The sequence below is a fragment of the Schistocerca piceifrons genome, chromosome 1 (assembly GCF_021461385.2).
Source record: "Schistocerca piceifrons isolate TAMUIC-IGC-003096 chromosome 1, iqSchPice1.1, whole genome shotgun sequence".
NCBI classification, from domain to species: Eukaryota; Metazoa; Arthropoda; class Insecta; order Orthoptera; family Acrididae; genus Schistocerca; species Schistocerca piceifrons.
In genome coordinates, this window is record NC_060138.1 from 119,658,995 (window position 1) to 119,682,871 (window position 23,877).

At 45.4% G+C, this 23,877-nt stretch overlaps 1 protein-coding gene across 1 annotated transcript in view; it reads left to right on the top strand.

Moving 5' to 3' along the window:
* LOC124787057 (gastrin/cholecystokinin type B receptor-like) overlaps positions 1-5,740 on the top strand; it is a 198,204-nt gene extending 192,464 nt beyond the window's left edge. The window contains exon 4 of the mRNA XM_047254313.1: positions 5,539-5,740. Coding sequence (XP_047110269.1) covers positions 5,539-5,740 — 202 coding nt within the window. The remainder of the gene's footprint in view (positions 1-5,538) is intronic.
* The last annotated feature ends 18,137 nt before the right edge of the window (positions 5,741-23,877 follow it).

Here is a 23,877-nt window from a genome sequence, read left to right on the forward strand (position 1 = left end):
TTCTTCTTATGACTAGCAACAAAAAGTGGTTATAGAAGGACATTATACAAATTGATCCTGCCAGCTTAACATTGCGTATCTTGTACTCTATCCAGTGATTTGGATATCAATACATGCAATCAGGTTTGCGTGTTCCCACCACCAGCGGTGAAGATATCACCGTACTTACACCCTGAGTGGCGCTACAAGCTTGGGACACCAACTTCCCTCCACCCCCCCCCCCCCCCCAAGAAGGATCATGTGGCACCCATCAGCTTTTTCCGACTTGGATAAAAGATGCCAACGTGCCATTTCCTTGTCGTTTTTGATCACTGTTCAGCAACTGTAATACGGCTGTTATTTCTACGATGATCACTGCGATAAACTTAAACTTCGCGGTTTGTACTCCGCAGACCAGATTCATACCTGCAGTTCATAGCTGACTGTACCTTATGGTGTGGTACTGTCAGCGACACTGTTGTGATCTTTACTTATGTTTTATCACGTCCTAGTTTTTTGAGCACTACACTATAGTTCAAACAGGAAATAATCACATTCAAGGATCTCTGTTCCCTGCTATGGACCAAAATTATTCATTGCCTGATAATATTAATTTCCATTCCTTTCAAAATGGTTCAAATGGCTCTGAGCACTATGGAACTTAACATCCGACGTCATCAGTCCCCTAGAACTTAGAGCTACTTAAATCTAACCAACCTAAGGACATCACACACATCCATGCCCGCAGGATTCGACCCTGTGTTCCAGACTGAAGCGCTTAGAACCGCTCGGCCACACCGGCCGGTTCTCCATTCCTTTGCGGGTTTGACTTTCTACGGCGTGAGAAGGACGGATGACTGCGATTAACCTCGATTATATCTGTCGTCAATAGCATTTATTAAATCGCATCTGAGCGGCACAAAATCTCTACACGATTCCAAAAATCATAGTTCATAAAATTATCCCCTCAGCGATATTATTCTCAAAGTCTTCCAAATACCATGACGTCCTTTTAGAACGGCTTTGTAAAGACTTCCTCTGACTTCGCAGCTTGTACAGAAAAATATACCGCTTGATAAAGACAATCTTGCTTATCGCATTTAACTCCCTACACGACTTTCCATTAATACATAACTCGATGTGAATAATCATCACCAACACCCACTGAAACTTTGATTCTCTTTGAAGTTCGACTGCCAAAGTCTCAAAAACATCACATCAATAGATGAATCCAATATCATTAACTTAAAGTTACCAGTTACGATTAAATGCCGCGGAAAAGACAGCTAAACTATGTGATCGTTGCCCTGAAGAATAACAGCCTTCGGCGTTGCTGTTGGTAAACCTTTCAGGGTGTGCATTATTCTGTTTCTAACGTTTCCTCTAGAACTGCGCTGGATATCGTTAGAGGCGTTGCTCCTCTGTTGAGTCTTGCCGACTGTTGGGTAGGACACCTAGGACCGAAATATATATACTGCAGAAAAATAGGCGTGGCCAGGGTTACACGTGATAAGCAGAGATCATCCTTGTCAAAGATTAAAATTAACTATCGATTTTAGTCTTGTCAAAGATATAAAAGAATTGTTTAGCGTTTCTGCACGACTACTGTCCATATGCTGCTAAGTTGCATGGACTCTTCTTGAGTCAATGACTTCTCTACGTATCCGTGGATAATATTTCGTCGTCGTGGATAAAATTTTTGTTTCATGAATCTTCACTTCGTGACTTCCTGACTGAAGAGCGTGCTCTGGTACAGCTGATTTGTCTAGTTTCCCTAATCGGCAGAGAGACTCGTGTTCCTTTAGCTGGCGTGTTACGATTTGTGAATAGATAGTTGACAACTGGTGCGTCGTCGTAGGTGTCACACTTTCTCTCCGTGATCAGTCGTTACATGAAAGGAGAAAAATAACATGCCATTAGTCACACAAGACAGAAACATGTAATTCGGAACACAACAGAAACTTGAATGAAGTGAGTCAAACATGCATTAGGTGCGGGTGTTGAGAAAAATAAGCCACAAATAAATTTGTGACTCTACAGCCTAGACTTGGTTTCGAGTATTATACTTGCGTTATGTGTAACCTGTGTACTGTGCTTAATAAACAAGCTATGTACTACGAATTCTCCTCCTCCTCCTCCTTCTCCTTGGCATCTTATAAAGCATTATTTTTCAAACAAAGACAAATGTACTTTTTGCTTAACACAGAAATACGTTAATAATTATAATGATAATAGTAATAATAATAACGCGCTCTAATATGAAAAATCCCGACTTTATTCGCAATTGTATATGATTAAAGATCGGTTTTCGGTGTGCGTACGTGCGGTGAGGTGAGAGGGGGCAATGGTGACGCCACCGATCGAATATCATTTGGAGTACTGCAAACTGCAGTGCAGATTTAATAGTCTAAGACTTGTCACCTAGACAATAAGCAACAGAACATTACGGAAACTGTAGGTGGTCGCCATACATCGTGTGCAGCGAGAGCATCGACAGAAAGAAAGGAAAATGCTGCTAATGAATGTATCTTTCGTCTTTCACTGGCATCTTATTTCATTTACCAATGTAAGTAGAACTGTATTACGAATGACGGTTGATAACAATGTGCGATCAGAGAATGATTTCACATTTTGGACCAGTGTTCAGGCCAGAGTTTCTTGCAACTCACAACTGAGTATAAAAAAAGGAACCTCTGTTTTTATACGTTTTCGTGTGCGGCTTAGGCCAACAACACGAATCTGAAGCTTAGAAACGTCATACGTCGTCCTTCTTTGCCAGTGAAGTGATTTATTGCATTTAAATCTATTCTTTATCACCAATGTGCAAGAGTGAAATGTAAATCATTCTTTTTTTGTTGTATTAAAGGTGAAAGGTGTCACTTCCGCAAGATGAAAAAGTCACATTGCACGATGTAACTCTACTTTACCAGATTAATTTCATCTATCTGTCGGTACATAGAGCACATTATTATTCATTTTTTTTTGAAGAAATGTCTGCAAGAAAAGCAGAAAATAATCCCAGAAGCGCACTCTGCTTTGAATGGCAAAAATGTTTAGCTCGATTCCTACTTACATTTCTGCACAATTTCCTACCCTACTCGTAGTAATATCATAACAAACATTACTAGTAGCTGGTATGTTTGGTTTATACATGACAATTCAGTTCCTTCTTTTATACTTTCTTTAACACAAAAATACTGTAGGTAATCATATATGTATATATGTTCTTTGTAATACTAGAAGAGAGAGAAGGTTAAAACTTAATTCATTCTACATTAACGGTCAACAAAGACACTCTTTTATAATCGTTCATTTTTGTCGCCTACACCTCCTAAATACTTTATTTCTTGCTTCTCTGTGCATTCTTTTAAGGTTACAATATTTATTTCGTTGATTTACATTAAGCTAAATTGTTCCCATCTGTCAGTCACTAATCGCACTCTGTCCTGTGTGTTTCCATTAGAATTACCATTTTTCCAAACACAAGACGTCCTTTGCATACTGCCTGGGTGCCAGGAATCAGGTAGTGTTCATGGTAAAAAGTTTCACATATCAGAACCTAGCTTCATATCGGGAACCACATCTTTTTAGCCCAAGGAAATGTAAAGAAAATAAATAAATCATATACATATACAAACATGGACGTGTGTGTGTGTGTGTGTGTGTGTGTGTGTGTGTGTGTTTGTGTGTGTTCTCCTAAAGCATTGGATCGACCACAACCAAATTTAACATACATACTACTTATTGTTCTTATTGTCTCAGAAGAAGTCTGTGGGGTAAGAACCACCGAGCTCCTATAGGGTTAGTGATGGGTGTGAGAAAGGATCACAAACCCTTAAGTCTAGGCTGCCCTGCATGACAGGCATGTTGTGCAGGTACTATCAGAATGTGTTCCTGGAGATATACTTGCAAATGGGCGTGACAGGTCTGGGAGGAGAGTAGAAGGAGACTGATAGCGAGAGAAGGGAGGATGAGGTGGACAGAGAAAGGGAAGAGGAGAAAGCAGAGGAAGAGATGGACTGACTGGGGGACTGACAGGAGGAGGTGGACAGAGAGAGGTGGTTGGAATAGATGGACAAAGATATGAGGAGGAGGAGATGAATAGAGAGAAGGGGAAGGAGGAGATGACAGAGGGAGCAAGAGAAGAACAGAGAGGGTCGAGGACGAGATGGACAGAAACAGTAGTATATGGACAGAGAGACGATAAGAAAGGGGATGTGTAGAAGGCAGGTGGAAGATGGGGAGAGATAGTGGGCAGGTGGCATAGGATGGATGAACATTAGCAGGACAAAGTCAGAATATTTAGCACTGAAGGATGTGCAGATGAGGTCTTGAGAGATCCAGGATGATGAGCTGAAATCGGTCTGCAAATTTAAATACCTGGGGTGATACATACAGAGGGATGGAGGACTGTAAAGCGAGATACAACATCGAATAAATTGCGGTTGGAACAACTGCAGGAAAATGAGTGGAGTGTTGTGTGACAAGAAGGTGGGCACTGGGTGAAAGGGAAAGTGTTCAAGTCGGTGGTAAGGCCTGCTGTGATATACTGGGCAGAGACATGGCCAATGACAGTAGCCCACGAAAGGAAGATGGAAGTGGCGGAAATGAGGATGCTGAGGTGGATGAATATGGTAACAAGGAAGGACAGGATTAGAAATGAATTTGTTAGAGGAGCTGTGAAAGTGAGACCCATGGGGAAAAAGATACAAGACAGCAGACTAAAGTGGTACGGACATTTATAGAGAAAAGGGGAAGAGTATATCGGAAACAGAGTTGAAGATATAAAGATTGAAGGAGTGAGAAGGAGAAGAAGACCGAAGATGAGGTGGAAGGATAAGATATCCGGGGACCTAAGGGAGAAAGGATGGAAGAAGGAAGAGGCAATGGATAGAGAACTATGGAGGAGAAGGATCCAGAAAAGCAACGCCGACCCTACGTGACGTGGGACAAGGCGACGATAAAGAAGAAGAGGAAGAAGAAGAGATGGGCAGGTGGCATAGGAAGAGGAAGACGAGATGGTGGGTAGCGAGAGTAGAGGGGAAGGAGATAGGTAGGGGAGGGGGAGGAGAAGATGGACAGAGGTGGAGGGTGGACATGTTTGCCACACGCAGGCAAAGCTGTAGCTAAAAGGCTAGTAGACAGATAAAATACGTGTGTGCGAAACATACTGGTCCCTCAAAACAGCTCACACCACATCTACACGTGATGTCCACTGTGTGTCTTAGTTAGTGTGCTAACGCTCTAGAACATATTCTAACGTGTAAAATTTTGTAATACGTAATAGGAGTACAACGAAGAAACCAGCCCAAAGTTGAAAATTTCACTTATTTTATTCATTTGTTGACTAGTTCCAGGCAGGGACCCCCAGTCATCAAGTGAAAAAAATTTGTAACTTTGGACTGTTTTTTCGTTGTGTTGGTTAACAGAAGTTGCTGGCCAACAGATATTCCTGCACGCTGAAAGTTCGTATATTTAATTATAATCTAATTAAAGGAAATACGAAGGCCTCGATTACGACAAGGTTGTGACGGAGAGCGTGTGGCTGGTGTTGCGCAGGTTCGTGCTGCCGCTGACGGTGACGGCGTGCCTGCAGCTGCGCATCTCGCGGGAGCTGCGGGCCCGGCAGCAGCAGGCGGCGCCGCGCCAGCAGCACGTGCTGGCCGTCGTGCTGCGGGAGGCCGGACACTCCAGGGACGACATCCTGCCGCACAGGTACACAGCCACTTGCGAGGCGCACGTGACCACTCAGCAGACCTGAAGTCAGTGTCGCGTGCACTGGGCATCTTAATCACGAATTCTGTCTCACCAAGCCCGATCCACTTTGAGCATGTCACTTCAGTTAACCGGCGGCCCAATCTCCACCATGTTTAGTAACCTACCAAACTTAGTTATACAGGGTGTTACAAAAAGGTACGGCCAAACTTTCAGGAAACATTCCTCACACACAAAGAAAGAAAATATGTGGACATGTGTCCGGAAACGCTTAATTTCTATGTCAGATCTCATTTTATTTCTTCTCTTCAAATCACATTAATCATGGAATGGAAACACACAGCAACAGAACGTACCAGTGTGACTTAAAACACTTTGTTACAGGAAATGCTCAAAATGTCCTCCGTTAGCGAGGATACATGCATCCACCCTCCGTCGCATGGAATCCCTGATGCGCTGATGCAGCCCTGGAGAATGGCGTATTGTATCACAGCCGTTCATAATACGAGCACAAAGAGTCTCTACATTTGGTACCGGGGTTGCGTATTCAAGAGCTTTCAAATGCCCCTATAAATGAAAGTCAAGAGGGTTGACGTCAGGAGAGCGTGGAGGCAATGGAATTGGTCCGCCTCTACCAATCCATGTGCAGGAGCTCCATCGTGCATGAACCACATGTTGTGTCGTACTTGTAAGGCCACATTTTCTAGCAGCACAGGTAGAGTATCCCGTATGAAATCATGATAACGTGCTCCATTGAGTGTAGGTGGAAGAACATGGGGCCCAATCGAGACATCACCAACAATGCCTGCCCAAACGTTCACAGAAAATCTGTGTTGATGACGTGATTACACAATTGCGTGCGGATGTTGATTGTGAAAATTTACAATTTGCTCACGTTGGAATGAAGCCTCATCCGTAAAGAGAACATTTGCACTGAAATGAGGATTGACACATTGTTGGATGAACCATTCGCATAAGTGTACCAGTGGAGGCCAATCAGCTGCTGATAGTGCCTGCACACGCTGTACATGGTACGGAAACCACTGGTTCTCCCGTAGCACTCTCCATACAGTGACGTGGTCCCCGTTACCTTGTACGGCAGCAACTTCTCTGACGCTGACATTAGGGTTATCGTCAACTGCACGAAGAATTGCCTTGTCCATTGCAGGTGTCCTAGTCGTTCTAGGTCTTCCCCAGTCGCGAGTCATAGGCTGGAATGTTCCGTGCTCCCTAAGACGGCGATCAATTGCTTCGAACGTCTTCCTGTCGGGACACCTTCGTTCTGGAAATCTGTCTCGATACAAACGTACCGCGCCACGGCTATTTCCCCGTGCTAATCCATACATCAAATGGGCATCTGTCAAATCCGCATTTGTAAACATTGCACTAACTGCAAAACCACGTTCGTGATGAACACTAACCTGTTGATGCTACGTACTGATGTGCTTGATGCACATGAGTCGCATGTCAACACATGCACCTAACTCAACAATACGTTTCTTCAATTGAGCCAACTGGCGGTGAATCGAGGAAGTACAGCACATACTGACGAAACTAAAATGAGCTCTAACATCGAAATTAAGCGTTTCCGGACACATGTCCACATAACATCTTTTCTTTATTTGTGAGTGAGGAATGTTTCCTGAAAGTTTGGCCGTAGCTTTTTGTAACACCCTGTATACTTTATTTCTAAGTAAATTAAAAGGGGATCACTGGTGTCAGCTGCAGCGGGACATTACGCGGAATCCGAACGCCCTGCTTACTACACTACTGGCCATTAAAATTGTTACACCAAGAAGAAATGCAAATGATAAACGGGTACTCACTGAACAAATATATTATACTAGAACTGACATGTGATTACATTTTCACGCAATTTGGGTGCATAGATCCTGAGAAATCAGTACCCAGAACAACCACCTCTGGCCGTAATAACGGCCTTGATACGCCTGGGCATTGAGTCAAACAGAGCTTGGATGGCGTGTACAGGTACAGCTGCCCATGCAGCTTCACCACGATTCCACAGTTCATCAAGAGTACTGACTGGCGTATTGTGACGAGCCAGTTGCTAGGCCACCATTGACCAGACGCTTTCAGTTGGTGAGAGACCTAGAGAATGTGCTGGCCAGGGCAGCAGTCGAACATTTTCTGTATCCGGTAAGGCCCGTACAGGACCTGCAACATGCGGTCGTGCATTATCCTGCTGAAATGTACTGTTTCACAGCGATCGAATGAAGGGTAGAGCCGCGGGTCGAAACACAACTGAAATGTAATTTCCACCGTTCAAAGTGCCGCCAATGCTAACAAGAGGTGACCGAGACGTGTAACCAATGGCACCCCATACCATCATGCCGGGTGATACGCCAGTATGGCGATGGCGAATACATGCTTCCAATGTGCGTTCACCGCGATGTCACCAAACACGGATGCGACCATAATGATGCTGTTAACAGACCCTGGATTCAGTTTTGCCAGTCGTGCACCCAGGTTCGTCGTTGAGTACACCATCGCAGGCGCTCCTGTCTGTGATGCAGCATCAAGGGTAACCGCAGCCACGGTCTCCGCTGATAGTCCACGCTGCTGCAGATGTTATCCTATTGTCCGTGCAGATGGTTGTTGTCTTGCAAACGTCCCCATCTGCTGACTCAGGGATCGAAACGCTGTTGAACGATCCGTTACAGCCACGCGGATAAGATGCCTGTCATCTCGACTGCTAGTGATACGAGGCCGTTGGGATCCAGCACGGCGTTCCGTATTACCCTCCTCAACCCACCGATTCCATATTCTGCTAACAGTCATTGGATCTCGACCAACGCCAGCAGCAATGTCGTGATACGATAAACCGAAATCGCGATAGGCTACAATCCGACCTTTATCAAAGTCGGAACCGTGATGGTACGCATTTCTCCTCCTTACACGGGGCATCACAACAACGTTTCACCAGGCAACGCCGGTCAACTGCTGTCTCTGTATGAGAAATCGGTTGTAAACTTTCCTCATGTCAGCACGTTGTAGGTGTCGCCACCGGCGCCAACCTTGTGTGAATGCTCTGAAAACCTAGTCATTTCCATATAACAGCATCTTCTTCTGTCGGTTAAATTTCGCGTCTCTAGCACGTCATCTTCGTGGTGTAGCAATCTTAATGGCCAGTAGTGTATACAGATGAATTAACTGCTGTGCCATCCGGACATAGCATTACCGCAACTGCGCAGATTATCTCAGCACGCCTCATGGCCGATCTACATTCGCACCGAGCGCCACCTATCCGCAATAACTGGACATATTCGAAAGAACGGACACCACGCAATCATGTAATGCTTTTTTTCGTGACAGCAGACATATTCTTTGTCCTTAAATAAGGTAGACTTTGTTCAAACAGTTCCAGCTGTCGTCGACAGATGGCAGGAATGTCTTCACACGAGGAACACGTTCTGGACTGGTATGTACGGTGTGTGCAGAACGGGTAGTTTAAATTGAGGTGAAGGAAGGCATGGGGTACCGTTGTGCACGCATACAGATGGCGTTAGTATCATGTACACAAGGTATAAAAGGGCATTGCATTTGCGGAGCTGTTATTTGTACTCAGGAGATTCATGTGAAAAGGTTTACGAAGTGTTTATGGCCGCCCGATGGGCATTAACAGGTTTTGAATGCGGGATGGTAGTTGGAGCTAGACGCATGGGACATCCCATTTGGTAAATCGTTAGGGAATTCAGTATTGCGTGGTCCGCAGCTATTGGTCTAGTGGCTAGCGTTGCTACCTCTGGATCACGGGGTCCTAGGTTCGATTCCCGGCCGGGGTGGGGATGTCCTCTGCCTGGGGACTGGGTGTTTCTGTTGTCCTCATCATTTCATCATCATCATTATCATTCGTGACAGTGGCTAGGTTGGACTGTGAAAAAACCTTGGACTGTGAAAAATCGGGACTCGCAGTTGAGCGCCCTACGAACCAAACATCATCATTTGGCTGCCTTCTATGATCAGGTTATTGGAAAGGTAGTACCACGCTACGACAGATGTGTACGTCGGAGCGGCGACAATGTGGAGAAATAGCTGGAAGTTTTAGCTAAATAGTGGAAATAAAACACTTTTGGTTTTCACTGTGGCTTCCACTTAAAAATAGATTGGAACTTGAAAAAACCTTAGCCCTCGCATCTTTAGATAGACAGTCACATGCGGCTTGTTCGTGAAACACACAAGGTGAAGAAAAATTCGAGCCTTCGGACTTCGCAGAGCGATTCCTCACATACTAGCAATACAAAAATGTCTGTCACAAAATTTCGTGCTGCAAATATTTGGGGCAGTAAATGGATGTTAACATTGCCACTATGGCAGCACTGTAATCAGATGTATGTTAACTACCTCTGATACAGCTATAGTACTGTGAGGTCGGTACACTGGATAGCGTTTTGAGGGTTGGGTTGTTTGGGAGAGGATACCAGACAGCGAGGTCATCGGTCTCATCGGATTAGGGAAGGACGCGGAAGGAAGTCGGCCGTGCCCTTTCAAAGGAACCATCTCGGTATTTGCCTGGAGCGATTTAGGGAAATCACGGAAAACCTAAATCAGGATGGCAGGGCGCGGGATTGAACCGTCGTCCTCCAGTGTGCTAGCCACAGTCCCACCTTGCTCGGTTAGCGTTTTCAGTTAGAGTGCAAGATGTCTAGGATTCGATTCTGGGTTAAGGCTTGTTTGCTTTTAATTGCTAAAAGTAGTCCGCGTGATTTGGTATCTGGCGTCTTAATCGTCATACGGCGAGTAAGTGAGACTTCTACGAAACTTCTGCAGTTATGTATTACGAACACAGAAATGGAAATACAGTCGTTTCCATTGGTCAGCTTTTAGAGAAACCTTTTCATGTCTCGGACGCAAATTGTTTCGCACCACTGCATCTACTAGATTCCAAACTTGTTATGTGTGTACCCTCCCTCAATGGCCCATCGATTAGCACCAACTATTATCCTTGCCGCGTTCAGGTCCATTACATTTCGTTAGTAGGGCTAGCAACGTGCTTAGCAGATAATTTAGACGGGATCATTGGGAGATTGATTGGACTGAGTTCACCATGGTGAACACGAAATGGGTTCCAATATCTTGTTCAACGTACCTCAAACGTCATCAGAAATTACCACTACCTCGTGGTGCAGTAACAGAAAATACAAAAGGCGACTGCTTGTCAGTAACAAAAGGAAAAGGTAACAGAAACAGAAATGCGAAAAATTTGTACCAGGCACTTTGCTAGGATTTATATCTGAAACTCTTGGAAGGTCTGAAGCTTTGGAAAGAGTGATGAAGAAAGTTACACTGTCTGACTCCTCTGCCCATCTTGGTATTTACAGACGCACTGATTGCAATGCATCTTCATCCTCAATTTTACTCGCCTCCTCAAAAAAGTATATGAAGGGTGTAACAAAAAGATATGGCTAACCTTTCAGACATTTCTCACACGAAAGGGAAGAATATATGTTAAATGGACAAGGGTCCGAATACTACTCGACGTTAGAGCTCAGTTTCTGCAACTCTTCAACACATGAATCATGGGAAACACATAGGAAAAGAACGTATCAGCACTGTATGAAACATTTTCTTAAATGAAATATTCAAAGCTCCCTCCATTAGCAAGGACAGTGAGGAGTAGGCATAAACGTCCCTCGCATGCATGCTCCCTAAGACGGTTATCAGTTGCTTCAAACATCTCCTCTCGCGACACGGTCGTCCTAGAAATCATTTCCGATACAAACGTTGAGCGTCACCGCAATTCCCATTTGACAGCCCCTACATGTTATCTCCGTATTTGACAACACTTCCACTGCATTGTACCGAAAATCCTTGATGAACGCTAAACAGTTGATGCTACGTGTTTACACAGCCAATGAGGAACACTAAACAGTTTATGTTACGTACTTCATGCTACTAGAGCAATAAAGTTAGTTGCATGTCAACATTAGCAATGAAGTGAGTCATATGTCAACATTATTTTCGTTCCTTTGGAACCTACACACTGGCGGTGAACGTAAGAATTACTGCTTACCGTCAATTCTAACCAAACGTACCCAAGAGTGTATTTTGAACATTTTATGTAAGAAAACATTTCATGTAATACTAATACGTTCTGTCTCTGTGCGTTTCCCTGGACTACTGTGTTTATGAAGAGACTTAAAACTATTTTGGGACCCACGCCCACTTCGCACATTTTATTTCTCTATATATGAAGAACGTTGCTGAAAATTTGGCCATGTTTTCTTATTTCACTCTGTTCTGTGTACATGAGCATTTCCTTTCTTTTCGTGTATAGTATATTTACTGTTTTCATGTATTTGTTGTTTCTAATTCTCGTTCTGAGATAACTAAACTGCAGTAGCCAGCATACACACGGTAGACTGAGAACACATTTTGCACTGAGACCACATAGCAAACGCTTCGATTCACTATCGCAGAATGCTGAGTTCTAAAGCACATTCTCAGAAAATTCTTCCTCCAGTTAAGGCCTTGGTTTGATACCAGTAAAGTTCTCTTGGTCAGGGTTTCATTTCGCCTGTGCTAATTTGTATGTTGTTGTATGTTTACCAGGGAACTAGAAACGACGGAGAGGCTCCGTCCCCGCCGCAGCCGCAGTGGTCCGCAACCCCACGACAACTACCGCAGTCCACATCACCCCTCCGCCGCACCATACCGAACGCAGGGTTACTGTGCGGTTCGGTGCCCGGTGGCTTGCACCAGATCCTTCCTTCCATCAGACTCACAGTATATCTTCCCACAGGATGACATTAGCTCTGGTGGCTCATGCTAGATCCTCCCAGTGGGCAACATGTACCACTGGTGGCTCACACTAGATCCTCCATTCAGGTAACCGTACCATCGGCGGTTCACACCAGATCCTCTCATCGGGCGATATGTAACATTGGTGGCTCACACTATTTCCTCCCATCAAGTGAGGTGCACCATCAGTGGCTTCAACTAGATCCTCCCATCGGGCGATGTGTACCACCAGTGGCTCACCCTGCCATCAGGTGATGTGTATCATTGATGGCTCATATCGGTGGCTTTAACTGTATCCTGCCATTTGGCGTTTTGTAGCCCTGATGACTCACACTAGATCCTCCCAATTGGTGACATGTACCACTGTTGGCTCTAACTAGATACCACCATAGGGCGACATGTAGCTCTGGTGACTCATGCCATATCCCCCATCAGGCACATATACTATCAGTGGCTCACATTAGAAGCTTCCATGGTGTGACAGTACCACCAGTGGCTCATCGGGTGATATGTTAAACCAGTGGCTCACACTAGATCCTATCATCAGGTGATGTGTAGCTTTGGCAGCTCATACTAAAACCTGCCGTTGAGTTACGTGTACCACTAGCACCTCACACTAGATCGTCATTAGGTGAAGTGTACCACCAATAGCTCACACTAGATCCTCACATCAGACGATATTTATCACCTGTGTTCATGTTACATTCTCCCAGTGGGTGACGTGTACCCCCCGTGCCTCTCATTAGATCCACCACTACGGCGACATGTACCACCATCAGGCGAAGATTGTCACCAGTGGCTCATACTACATCCTCCCACTGGGTGACGTTTATCAACAGTGGCTTACAGTTGACTCTACCAATCATGCTCCGACCAGGAACACATCCCTTCTCTTGCTATCGCACCTCTGTCCACTCCTCAAGGAACAGCGCCTTCTCTCCAGCTCTTAAGCATCACCTAACTAGCAGAGCAGAAAAGCGGATGGTTTAAAGCTGGTGGGCCATGGCTGATAAAGAGCGTGACGAATAATAACATGCTACTAAACACAATCAAGTTGTACCCGTGGTCTAGGGATAGCGTCTTTGATTCATAATCAAAACGTTTTCGGTCCCGGGTTCGATCCACGCCACTGCCTAAATTTTGATAAATAATCAGCATTGGCGGCCGACGACTTCCGGCATAAGAAGTCAGCCTTATTCTGCCAACAGCCTTGTCAAAAAGGGCGGATGAGCGGATAGAGGTTCAGGGCACTCTCTTGTCCTAGGGGTGGGAAATTGCTCCTAAAGGCGGAAGAATCAGCAATGATCAACGACATGAGGATGCAGAAGGCAATGGAAACGACTGCATTAAAGACACGTAACGTGTATCCACAGGACATGTGGCCTGTAATTGAAGAAGTGTCATGATGATCTCTCCATTGGCAAGAGATTCCGAGATAGTCCCCCATTCGGATCTCCGGGAGGGGACTGCCAAGGGGGAGGTTACCATGAGAAAAAGATTGAATAATCAACGAAAGGATAACGTTCTACGAGTCGGGGGGCGGAATGTTAGAAGCTTGAACGTGGTAGGGAAATTAGAAAATCTGAAAAGGGAAATGCAAAGGCTCAATCTAGATATAGTAGAGGTCAGTGAAGTGAAATGGAAGGAAGACAAGGATTTCTGGTCAGATGAGTATCGGGTAATATCAACAGCAGCAGAAAATGGTATAACAGGTGTAGGATTCGTTATGAATAGGAAGGTAGGGCAGAGGGTGTTTTACTGTGAACAGTTCAGTGACTGGGTTGTTCTAATCAGAATCGACAGCAGACCAACACCGACAACGATAGTTCAGGTATACATGCCGACGTCGCAAGCTGAAGATGAACAGATAGAGAAAGTGTATGAGGATATTGAAAGGGTAATGCAGTATGTAAAGGGGGACGAAAATCTAATAGTCATGGGCGACTGGAATGCAGTTGTAGGGGAAGGAGTAGAAGAAAAGGTTACAGGAGAATATGGGCTTGGGACAAGGAATGAAAGAGGAGAAAGACTAATGGAGTTCTGTAACAAGTTTCAGCTAGTAATAGCGAATACCCTGTTCAAGAATCACAAGAGGAGGAGGTATACTTGGAAAAGGCCGGGAGATACGGGAAGATTTCAATTAGATTACATCATGGTCAGACAGAGATTCCGAAATCAGATACTGGATTGTAAGGCGTACCCACGAGCAGATATAGACTCAGATGACAATATAGTAGTGATGAAGAGTAGGCTGAAGTTCAAGACATTAGTCAGGAAGAATCAATACGCAAAGAAGAGGGATACGGAAGTACTAGGGAATGACGAGATACGTTTGAAGTTCTCTAACGCTGTAGATACAGCAATAAGGAATAGCGCAGTAGGCAGTACAGTTGAAGAGGAATGGACATCTCTAAAAAGGGCCATCAGAGAAGTTGGGAAGGAAAACATAGGTACAAAGAAGGTAGCTGCAAAGAAACCATGGGTAACAGAAGAAATACTTCAGTTGATTGATGAAAGGAGGAAGTGCAAACATGTTCCGGGAAAAACAGGAATACAGAAATACAAGTCGCTGAGGAATGAAATAAATAGGAAGTGCAGGGAAGCTAAGACGAAATGGCTACAGGAAAAATGTGAAGACATCGAAAAAGATATGAATGTCGGAAGGACAGACTCAGCATACAGGGAAGTCAAAACAACCTTTGGTGACATTAAAAGCAACTGTGGTAATATTAAGAGTGCAATGGGAATCCCACTGTTAAATGCAGAGGAGAGAGCAGATAGGTGGAAAGAATACATTGAAAGCCTCTATGAGGGTGAAGATTTGTCTGATGTGATAGAAGAAGAAACAGGAGTCGATTTAGAAAAGATAGGGGATCCAGTATTATAATCGGAATTTAAAAGAGCTTTGGAGGACATACGGTCAAATAAGGCAGAAGAGATAGATAACATTCCATCAGAATTTCTAAAATCATTGGGGGAAGTGGCAACAAAACGACTACTCACGTTGGTGTGTAGAATATATATACCATCTGACTTTCGGAAAAGCATCATCCACACAATTCCGAAGACGGCAAGAGCTGACAAGTGCGAGAATTATCGCACAATCAGCTTAACAGCTCATGCATCGAAGCTGCTTACAAGAATAATATACAGAAGAATGGAAAAGAAAATTGAGAATGCGCTAGGTTAAGATCAGTTTGGCTTTAGGAAAAGCAAAGGGACGAGAGAGCCAATTCTGACGTTACGGCTAGTAATGGAAGCAAGGCTAAAGAAAAATCAAGACACTTTCGTAGGATTTGTCGACCTGCAAAAAGCGTTCGACAATATAAAATGGTGCAAGCTGTTCGAGATTCTGAAAAAAGTAGGGGTAAGCTATAGGGAGAGACGGGTCATATACAATATGTACAACAACCAAGAGGGAATAATAAGAGTGGACGATCAAGAACGAAGTGCTCGTATTAAGAAGGGTGTAAGACAAGGCTGTAGCCTTTCGCCCCTACTATTCAATCTGTACATCGAGGAAGCAATGATGGAAATAAAAGAAAGGTTCAAGAGTGGAATTAAAATACAAGGTGAAAGGATATCAGTGATATGATTCGCTGATGACATTGCTATCCTGAGTGAAAGTGAAGACGAATTAAATGATCTGCTGAACGGAATGAACAGTCTAATGAGTACACAGTACGGTTTGAGAGTAAATCGGAGAAAGACGAAGGTAATGAGAAGTAGTAGAAATGAGAACAGCGAGAAACTTAACATCAGGATTGATGGTCACGAAGTCAATGAAGTTAAGGAATTCTGCTACCTAGGCAGTAAAATAACCAATGACGGACGGAGCAAGGAGGACATCAAAAGCAGACTCGCTATGGCAAAAAAGGCATTTCTGGCCAAGAGAAGTCTACTAATATCAGATACCGGCCTTAATTTGAGGAAGAAATTTCTGAGGATGTACGTCTGGAGTACAGCATTGTATGGTAGTGAAACATGGACTGTGGGAAAACCGGAACAGAAGAGAATCGAAGCATTTGAGATCTGGTGCTATAGCCGAATGTTGAAAATTAGGTGGACTGATAAGGTAAGGAATGAGGAGGTTCTACGCAGAATCGGAGATGAAAGGAATATATGAAAAACACTGATAAGGAGAAGGGACAGGATGATAGGACATCTGCAAGACATGAGGGAATGACTTCCAGGGTACTAGAGGGAGCTGTAGAGGGCAAAAACTGTAGAGGAAGACAGAGATTGGAATACTTCAAGCAAATAATTGAGGACGTAGGTTGCCAGTGCTACTCTGAAATGAAGAGGTTAGCACAGGAAAGGAATTCGTGGCGGGCCGCATCAAACCAGTCAGTAGACTGATGACCCAAAAAAAAAAAAAAAAAAAAAAAAAAACACAATCTCAGAACTGCTTCTCTAGTATCTTATCACTTCCTACATCCAACCTTCCACCACGTGTTTAACTATTCTTTTAACTACTCTGTTTGTTATTCTGGTTAACAGTACCACCACCCAAACTAATAGACCAATATACCTCACATTTACGAGCACATTTCCTTTTTCAATCTAATGACAATTCTTTTCTGTAAATCTGATGGTAAGTCACCCGTTTCATAAATTCTTGTCAATTTGACAACTTTCTGGTTTCACTTCGACAGAATATTAATTTTTATAGTAAGGAGCTTACATTCTGTTTCTCTTCACTCAAAACTTCCGGGCTGATAGGCCGTGGTCGAAGCATAAAATTGTCTTCTGACGTTTCGTCTCCGACTGCGGGAGACATCCTCGGAGGTAAAGCCGCTTTACCTCCGAGGATGTCTCCCGCAGTCGGAGACGAAACGTGAGGAGACAGTTTTATACTTCGACCATGGCCTATCAGCCCGGAAGTTTTAAGTGAAGACAATACCGGCCTTGAAAGCTTACGTTGTATGATTACATTCTGTTTGTCAGGATAAGTACAGCAGTCTACTCACCATGCTGTTGTATAAGTCTCCAAATCTATTTTTAGGTACTACATTTTGAGAGTTCAGCAAGTATTTCGTTCACTTCAAGTAATTCATTGTTCCACAGACAACGGATATAAGTTCGATTTCTTCTCTAGATGGCAGATGTACGTCAGGATTTGTGGGTGACTTTTCTTCAAAACACAGTGTTTCATTTACTGTCCCGAAGGTGTACTGCTAAGGATACATCTGACATGCAAACCGCGCCATAGGTTACATCAACGTGTGGCAAGGACCTCATAACAATCAGATGAAGCTTCAGTTTGCCAATTAGTTGTGCATGCCTTCACTGCCAGACAGCCAGTCTGTCACTGGGGCGTTATTTATAACGCCAATCGACCCACCGGGCCGCTTAGAGCTGCCGACCGTAAGCAGATGGGCGCAGTGCTGTTGGGGCCTGCCTCCCCACCCTTACCCCGAGGTTCGGTGATCAAAACGCCTTGACATCCCAACTCTCCACACCTCAGTCTTGGCCTATACACCACCAGCTGTACTAAACACAGTCACTATGGCCTACAGGAATGCTGTTCTAGTCTCAGCTGGCCGCCAATGGAACTCAGTGTTTTGTCTGTATGCTGGTTCACATCAGCGTGCGTAGCCTTCAGTAGTGTCCGCCACCTCCACTGTACCAGTACGAGGACGTGGTGGGTCAACGCGAGTCTGAACAGGGCACACATTGTTTCTTGAATATTGCTCATCAGTATGTGGCCTGTACCACGTGGGACCGTTAGAGCAAACAGAGTTCCAAAGAAGAGCAGCACGTTTCGTTACAGGTTCATTTAGTAAGCACGAAATGTTCACTGAGATGATCAAGAGAGGCGTAGCAATCACAGTGTGCATTATTGTTGAAGTTCTGAGAGGTTGCGTTCCTAGAAGGATGAAAAAATGTGTTGGTTCCTATATCTCGCGAAAAGACTATGAAGATAAAATTAAAAAAGAGAAGGCTGCACATGGGGCTTATTGGGATCATTCTTCCAATGAACCATTCGCAACTGGAACAGAAAACGGAGGAAGTGACTATGGTACTCAAAGCACCCCCTACCACATACTGCAAAGTGGATTTCGAAAAAGAGATGTAGATGTACCTAAAAAGAAGAGTTTTCCTCGATGCCATATATCTTGCTCTAGCCACCTTCACCTGCAACAGAACCCTGTAGTCTCTCGCCAACCCATTGAAGCCACAACATCCAGGAGGGAGAGCCGAATGACAGCCTGACAGACTCGAAGAGCGTCTCCTCCACCATCCTCTGTGACTGGAGGGCTGGTGGACTTTGGCGGTTCACTTATGTAAGAAAATTAAACACCTGCAGCCGTCGTTGTGATGTCATTCATTATATGGATATCAGCTTCGGTGCTTCAGTGCATCATCTTCAGGCCTTAGCTGACGGTGAGGGGGTGAACGCCATTTGTATACACGATGCATCATTTGCCAACATCTGTAACTGGTTTCCACAGACTACTTGTAACCACGATGTTGTCTCTCTAACCATCAACTACGACTCGCAACATCGCGGTTGCAGGTGTAGTCTGCGAAAACCAGTTATCGATGTTGGCGACTGATGCGTCGCGTATACGAGTGGTGTTAACCCCCTCAGCATCAGCTAAGGCCTGAATATAGCGAACTGAAACACCGAAGCTGTAATAGCCATAAAATAAATGACATTATAGCACATATTTAGGTGTGAACCGTGGATTTATTTTCAAAGAATTTTCTTGAGAATTTAATTTACTTACTAGCGATTCATCAAGAACATTGACACATTTAATCACACTATGTGAGCGTGGATGTAGTTGCCAGGGAGTAACTGATGAAATGAAAATGAAATTGCTTTTACCAAATGGGAATTTTATTTCTAAGAGCTTTTTTTTTTTTTTTTTTTTTTTTTTTTTTTTTTTTTTTTTTTTTTTTTTTTTTTTTTTTGAAACAGATTTAAAATTACAAACAGAAAGCACCCTCTAAATATTAAGTTACAATTTATTCAGAGGCAGAAAAAAAACAAATTTTGAGTGTATGAGCTTTCGGGTTGAGAACCTTGCCGCTCCCTTTTGACACGGCCGTAGTCACGACCGCTCACAACAACCTCTGAAAGACTACACAGGTGCAAATCTGCAACAGACCAAATTACCTTAAAGTACACAAGCACACCAACTATGCACCCCGTAGGAGGGATGGAAATGGTACAAAACACTAAAATTAAAAGATTAACTTGCCACCGAAGGTGCAACTTGACTTTAACTTCTAAGAAAAGTCTTACGGTGGAAGGGTGGCAACTTTATATACAAAAATGCCCATGTAAATAAAAGCCCATGAAACGCAATCTTACATAAAATTATACAAAGTTGGCCAAACATGCTCTTCAGTACACGTATACCGCCTCACAAGATGATAGGCAAGATAAAAACATATTTCAGGAATTAGGCCGTTACACTTCAAGCAATAAATTCATTGAAACACCGAATCCGACAAACATAACAGAGGCAGCTATTAACGTACGTCAGATTGATAGGACGATTACTGAACAACCTGAACCGCAGGTTGCTCTAACCCACCCCTGCTCTACAAGGGAAAAACGGACCACTCAATTCATAAATAATCACTTTCCTGCGTGTGGGCAAACGGAGAAGAATGGTGACGACCCCAAAACAAAGCGGGTGGTGACCTCACCAAGAAAACAAGTAGAATTTATCAAGTAAATGAAACAACACATCACCAATCACTTAACTTCTAATAAATTGCGATTTCTGGCGAAGACCTGGCGCAGCACCCCCAAAACTCTCTCCCGAACCGTCCACTGCCAGCCGCTTCAACGGACGCAGGAAGGCGCGCCGATCTCCCGTCTCACGGTGTCGCAGCTCGTACTGGCCAGACCGATGTCGTGGGTTGACTCCTGTTGCCCTCGTGTCGGCCGCGAAGCCACTACCCCTCGCTATACGGTACGGCCCACTGGACTCACGTGGCGACCTCACATGCGCCGACACTCAAGGCGGACAAGTCATCTTGTGTCTCAGCGCGCGACAGACCACCCGATCGATCCAACCGCCAATGACCGTTGCCTGAGCAACTCGAGCAGACTGGCGGCCTAACGCGCAGACTCAGATGCAGGAACTGAGCCTCCGACCGGACGACCACTCGTTGAGTTCTCTCACTGCGCCACAAATTCGGACGAGAGACAGACTAGCAAGTTGGGGACGAGAGACCGACCCCAGACTGACTCCAGACTCACCCAGACTGACCAACTGGCGAGCTCATAGCGCACGTGAACGGGCAACCTTTCCCCTTTCCCACCAGAGGGAGACACCAAAGCTGCGATTGCCACAGCGGCGCCACCGCCAGAAATGGAGGGGGACTGCTTCAGACAACGCGCTGCGGAGTGCTCTTCAAAACGGCAATTTTTTACCACGGCTCAAGGTGTTTCATTTTCTTACATCCTGCATGGTGTTGTGGTTGCAAAGATGGATCTCGCCATTAACGTCGGGAGTGAAGTTGCGCATCATGCAGCTTATTGCGCACAGTTTCAGTCGTAATACGACGTCCTGTGACTGCTTGAAAACCGTTATTTAACACTCCATTGCACTACACTTTAGTAGTGGTGGTATCCTTTTTTGGCGTTGCAGTTCTAATGATGAGGAGTATTATTGGTTAGTTAGAGCTCCCTTATGGAGACCAGTGAATTACACATACTTGTACCTGCACTCAGTGCGACAACTGTTTGGTGTTGCAGGGCGGTGGAGGAACGCGACACGTACGAACTGCAGGTGGATCTGTGGAGGGAGCGGCGCGCGCACAAGTACCTTGTCTCCATGGCGACGGCGTTCGCCATCTGCCTGGCTCCGCTCATGCTGCTGCGGTGAGTACCCACTCCCTCTACCTGTTTGTGGCCCACACCGGCCTCCGAGCGTGCCACGAGTCTCATACTACGGAGTCAGCTCGTGTTGCTCGGCTACCGTAGGCTACTGCAGACTACCATAAGTAAGCGCAGGCTAGGACAGTTTTCCAAGTAGGTTTGGTCAGTTAAGATCCTACCAGCGTTACCTGTGCGTTAAATGTTTTGCATGCCTATCACGCGTTACATCATACATCGCTTTTTTGCGTATGCTGTCAGTGTCTTACTAGAATCCGGGCTGTAAGCAGTGAACCGTCTAGAAACTTACTGATGATCTATAACGAGCTGCGTAATCTACGGCAAAATTTTGTTCTACGGATTTATTCTCCTGTCTTTTGCCTTTCTAAGGTATTTACAGCAAAACTGAAATTGTAAATGTTTAATTCAGGTTTTGTTCGAAAACTGGTGATTTGTATCGTAAAACAGAGCGACGTTGTAGTGAAAATAAAGAAAACAATACAGATTTATATGGAGCACTAGAAAACTCAGCAAAAAGGTAAAATAAAAGAGAACCGCAAAAGAAAATACACTCCTGGAAATGGAAAAAAGAACACATTGACACCGGTGTGTCAGACCCACCATACTTGCTCCGGACACTGCGAGAGGGCTGTACAAGCAATGATCACACGCACGGCACAGCGGACACACCAGGAACCGCGGTGTTGGCCGTCGAATGGCGCTAGCTGCGCAGCATTTGTGCACCGCCGCCGTCAGTGTCAGCCAGTTTGCCGTGGCATACGGAGCTCCATCGCAGTCTTTAACACTGGTAGCATGCCGCGACAGCGTGGACGTGAACCGTATGTGCAGTTGACTGACTTTGAGCGAGGGCGTATAGTGGGCATGCGGGAGGCCGGGTGGACGTACCGCCGAATTGCTCAACACGTGGGGCGTGAGGTCTCCACAGTACATCGATGTTGTCGCCAGTGGTCGGCGGAAGGTGCACGTGCCCGTCGACCTGGGACCGGACCGCAGCGACGCACGGATGCACGCCAAGACCGTAGGATCCTACGCAGTGCCGTAGGGGACCGCACCGCCACTTCCCAGCAAATTAGGGACACTGTTGCTCCTGGGGTATCGGCGAGGACCATTCGCAACCGTCTCCATGAAGCTGGGCTACGGTCCCGCACACCGTTAGGCCGTCTTCCGCTCACGCCCCAACATCGTGCAGCCCGCCTCCAGTGGTGTCGCGACAGGCGTGAATGGAGGGACGAATGGAGACGTGTCGCCTTCAGCGATGAGAGTCGCTTCTGCCTTGGTGCCAATGATGGTCGTATGCGTGTTTGGCGCCGTGCAGGTGAGCGCCAAAATCAGGACTGCATACGACCGAGGCACACAGGGCCAACACCCGGCATCATGGTGTGGGGAGCGATCTCCTACACTGGCCGTACACCACTGGTGATCGTCGAGGGGACACTGAATAGTGCACGGTACATCCAAACCGTCATCGAATCCATCGTTCTACCATTCCTAGACCGGCAAGGGAACTTGCTGTTCCAACAGGACAATGCACGTCCGCATGTATCCCGTGCCACCAACGTGCTCTAGAAGGTGTAAGTCAACTACCCTGGCCAGCAAGATCTCCGGATCTGTCCCCCATTGAGCATGTTTGGGACTGGATGAAGCGTCGTCTCACGCGGTCTGCACGTCCAGCACGAACGCTGGTCCAACTGAGGCGCCAGGTGGAAATGGCATGGCAAGCCGTTCCACAGGACTACATCCAGCATCTCTACGATCGTCTCCATGGGAGAATAGCAGCCTGCATTGCTGCGAAAGGTGGATATACACTGTACTAGTGCCGACATTGTGCATGCTCTGTTGCCTGTGTCTATGTGCCTGTGGTTCTGTCAGTGTGATCATGTGATGTATCTGACCCCAGGAATGTGTCAATAAAGTTTCCCCTTCCCGGGATAATGAATTCACGGTGTTCTTATTTCAATTTCCAGGAGTGTATATCAAAATTACCTTATGCGAAACGCCAAACGCATCAGCCTCTTGCTCAACGCGAACCAACAACCAGAACAATAGTTCAGTTTGCTCGAGTCGGTCTATAGCTAATTATGTGATGTCTAGAAACAGATGCCCCGGCTAACCCCTCGGAGGACGTAAGGGCGTTATTCCCGGGCTCGATAGCGATCCGCCCGGAAGATAACAAATCCTGCTCCCCCGTCCTCTTCCCATCAAACTCTAAACATGTAACCTTAAACTGCAATTTATTAACCAAAGACCTCAATTGAGCGGATCATTCCTTATCACAATCGTCTAACTTCAATGCCCTTTAAATCAGATATCCGTTTGGTTAAATGTGTCAACTGTGTCCGCAACATGTCTGAGTGCCACTAGGTTGAGTGTCGTCTAAAAAGCCGATGTTGTCCTCAACAGCTTTAAACAAAAACTCAATGGCTGCCTTTGTCTCACCCACAACATCAGGCGTGACGTCAACCGGCTGAAGAACGGTAGCACGCAAGCGGGCTGCTAAGACCGGAACACTACCCTCAATAGCCGGGCGTCTTATCGCCAGCTCATAAGTGAGGTGGTCCTTC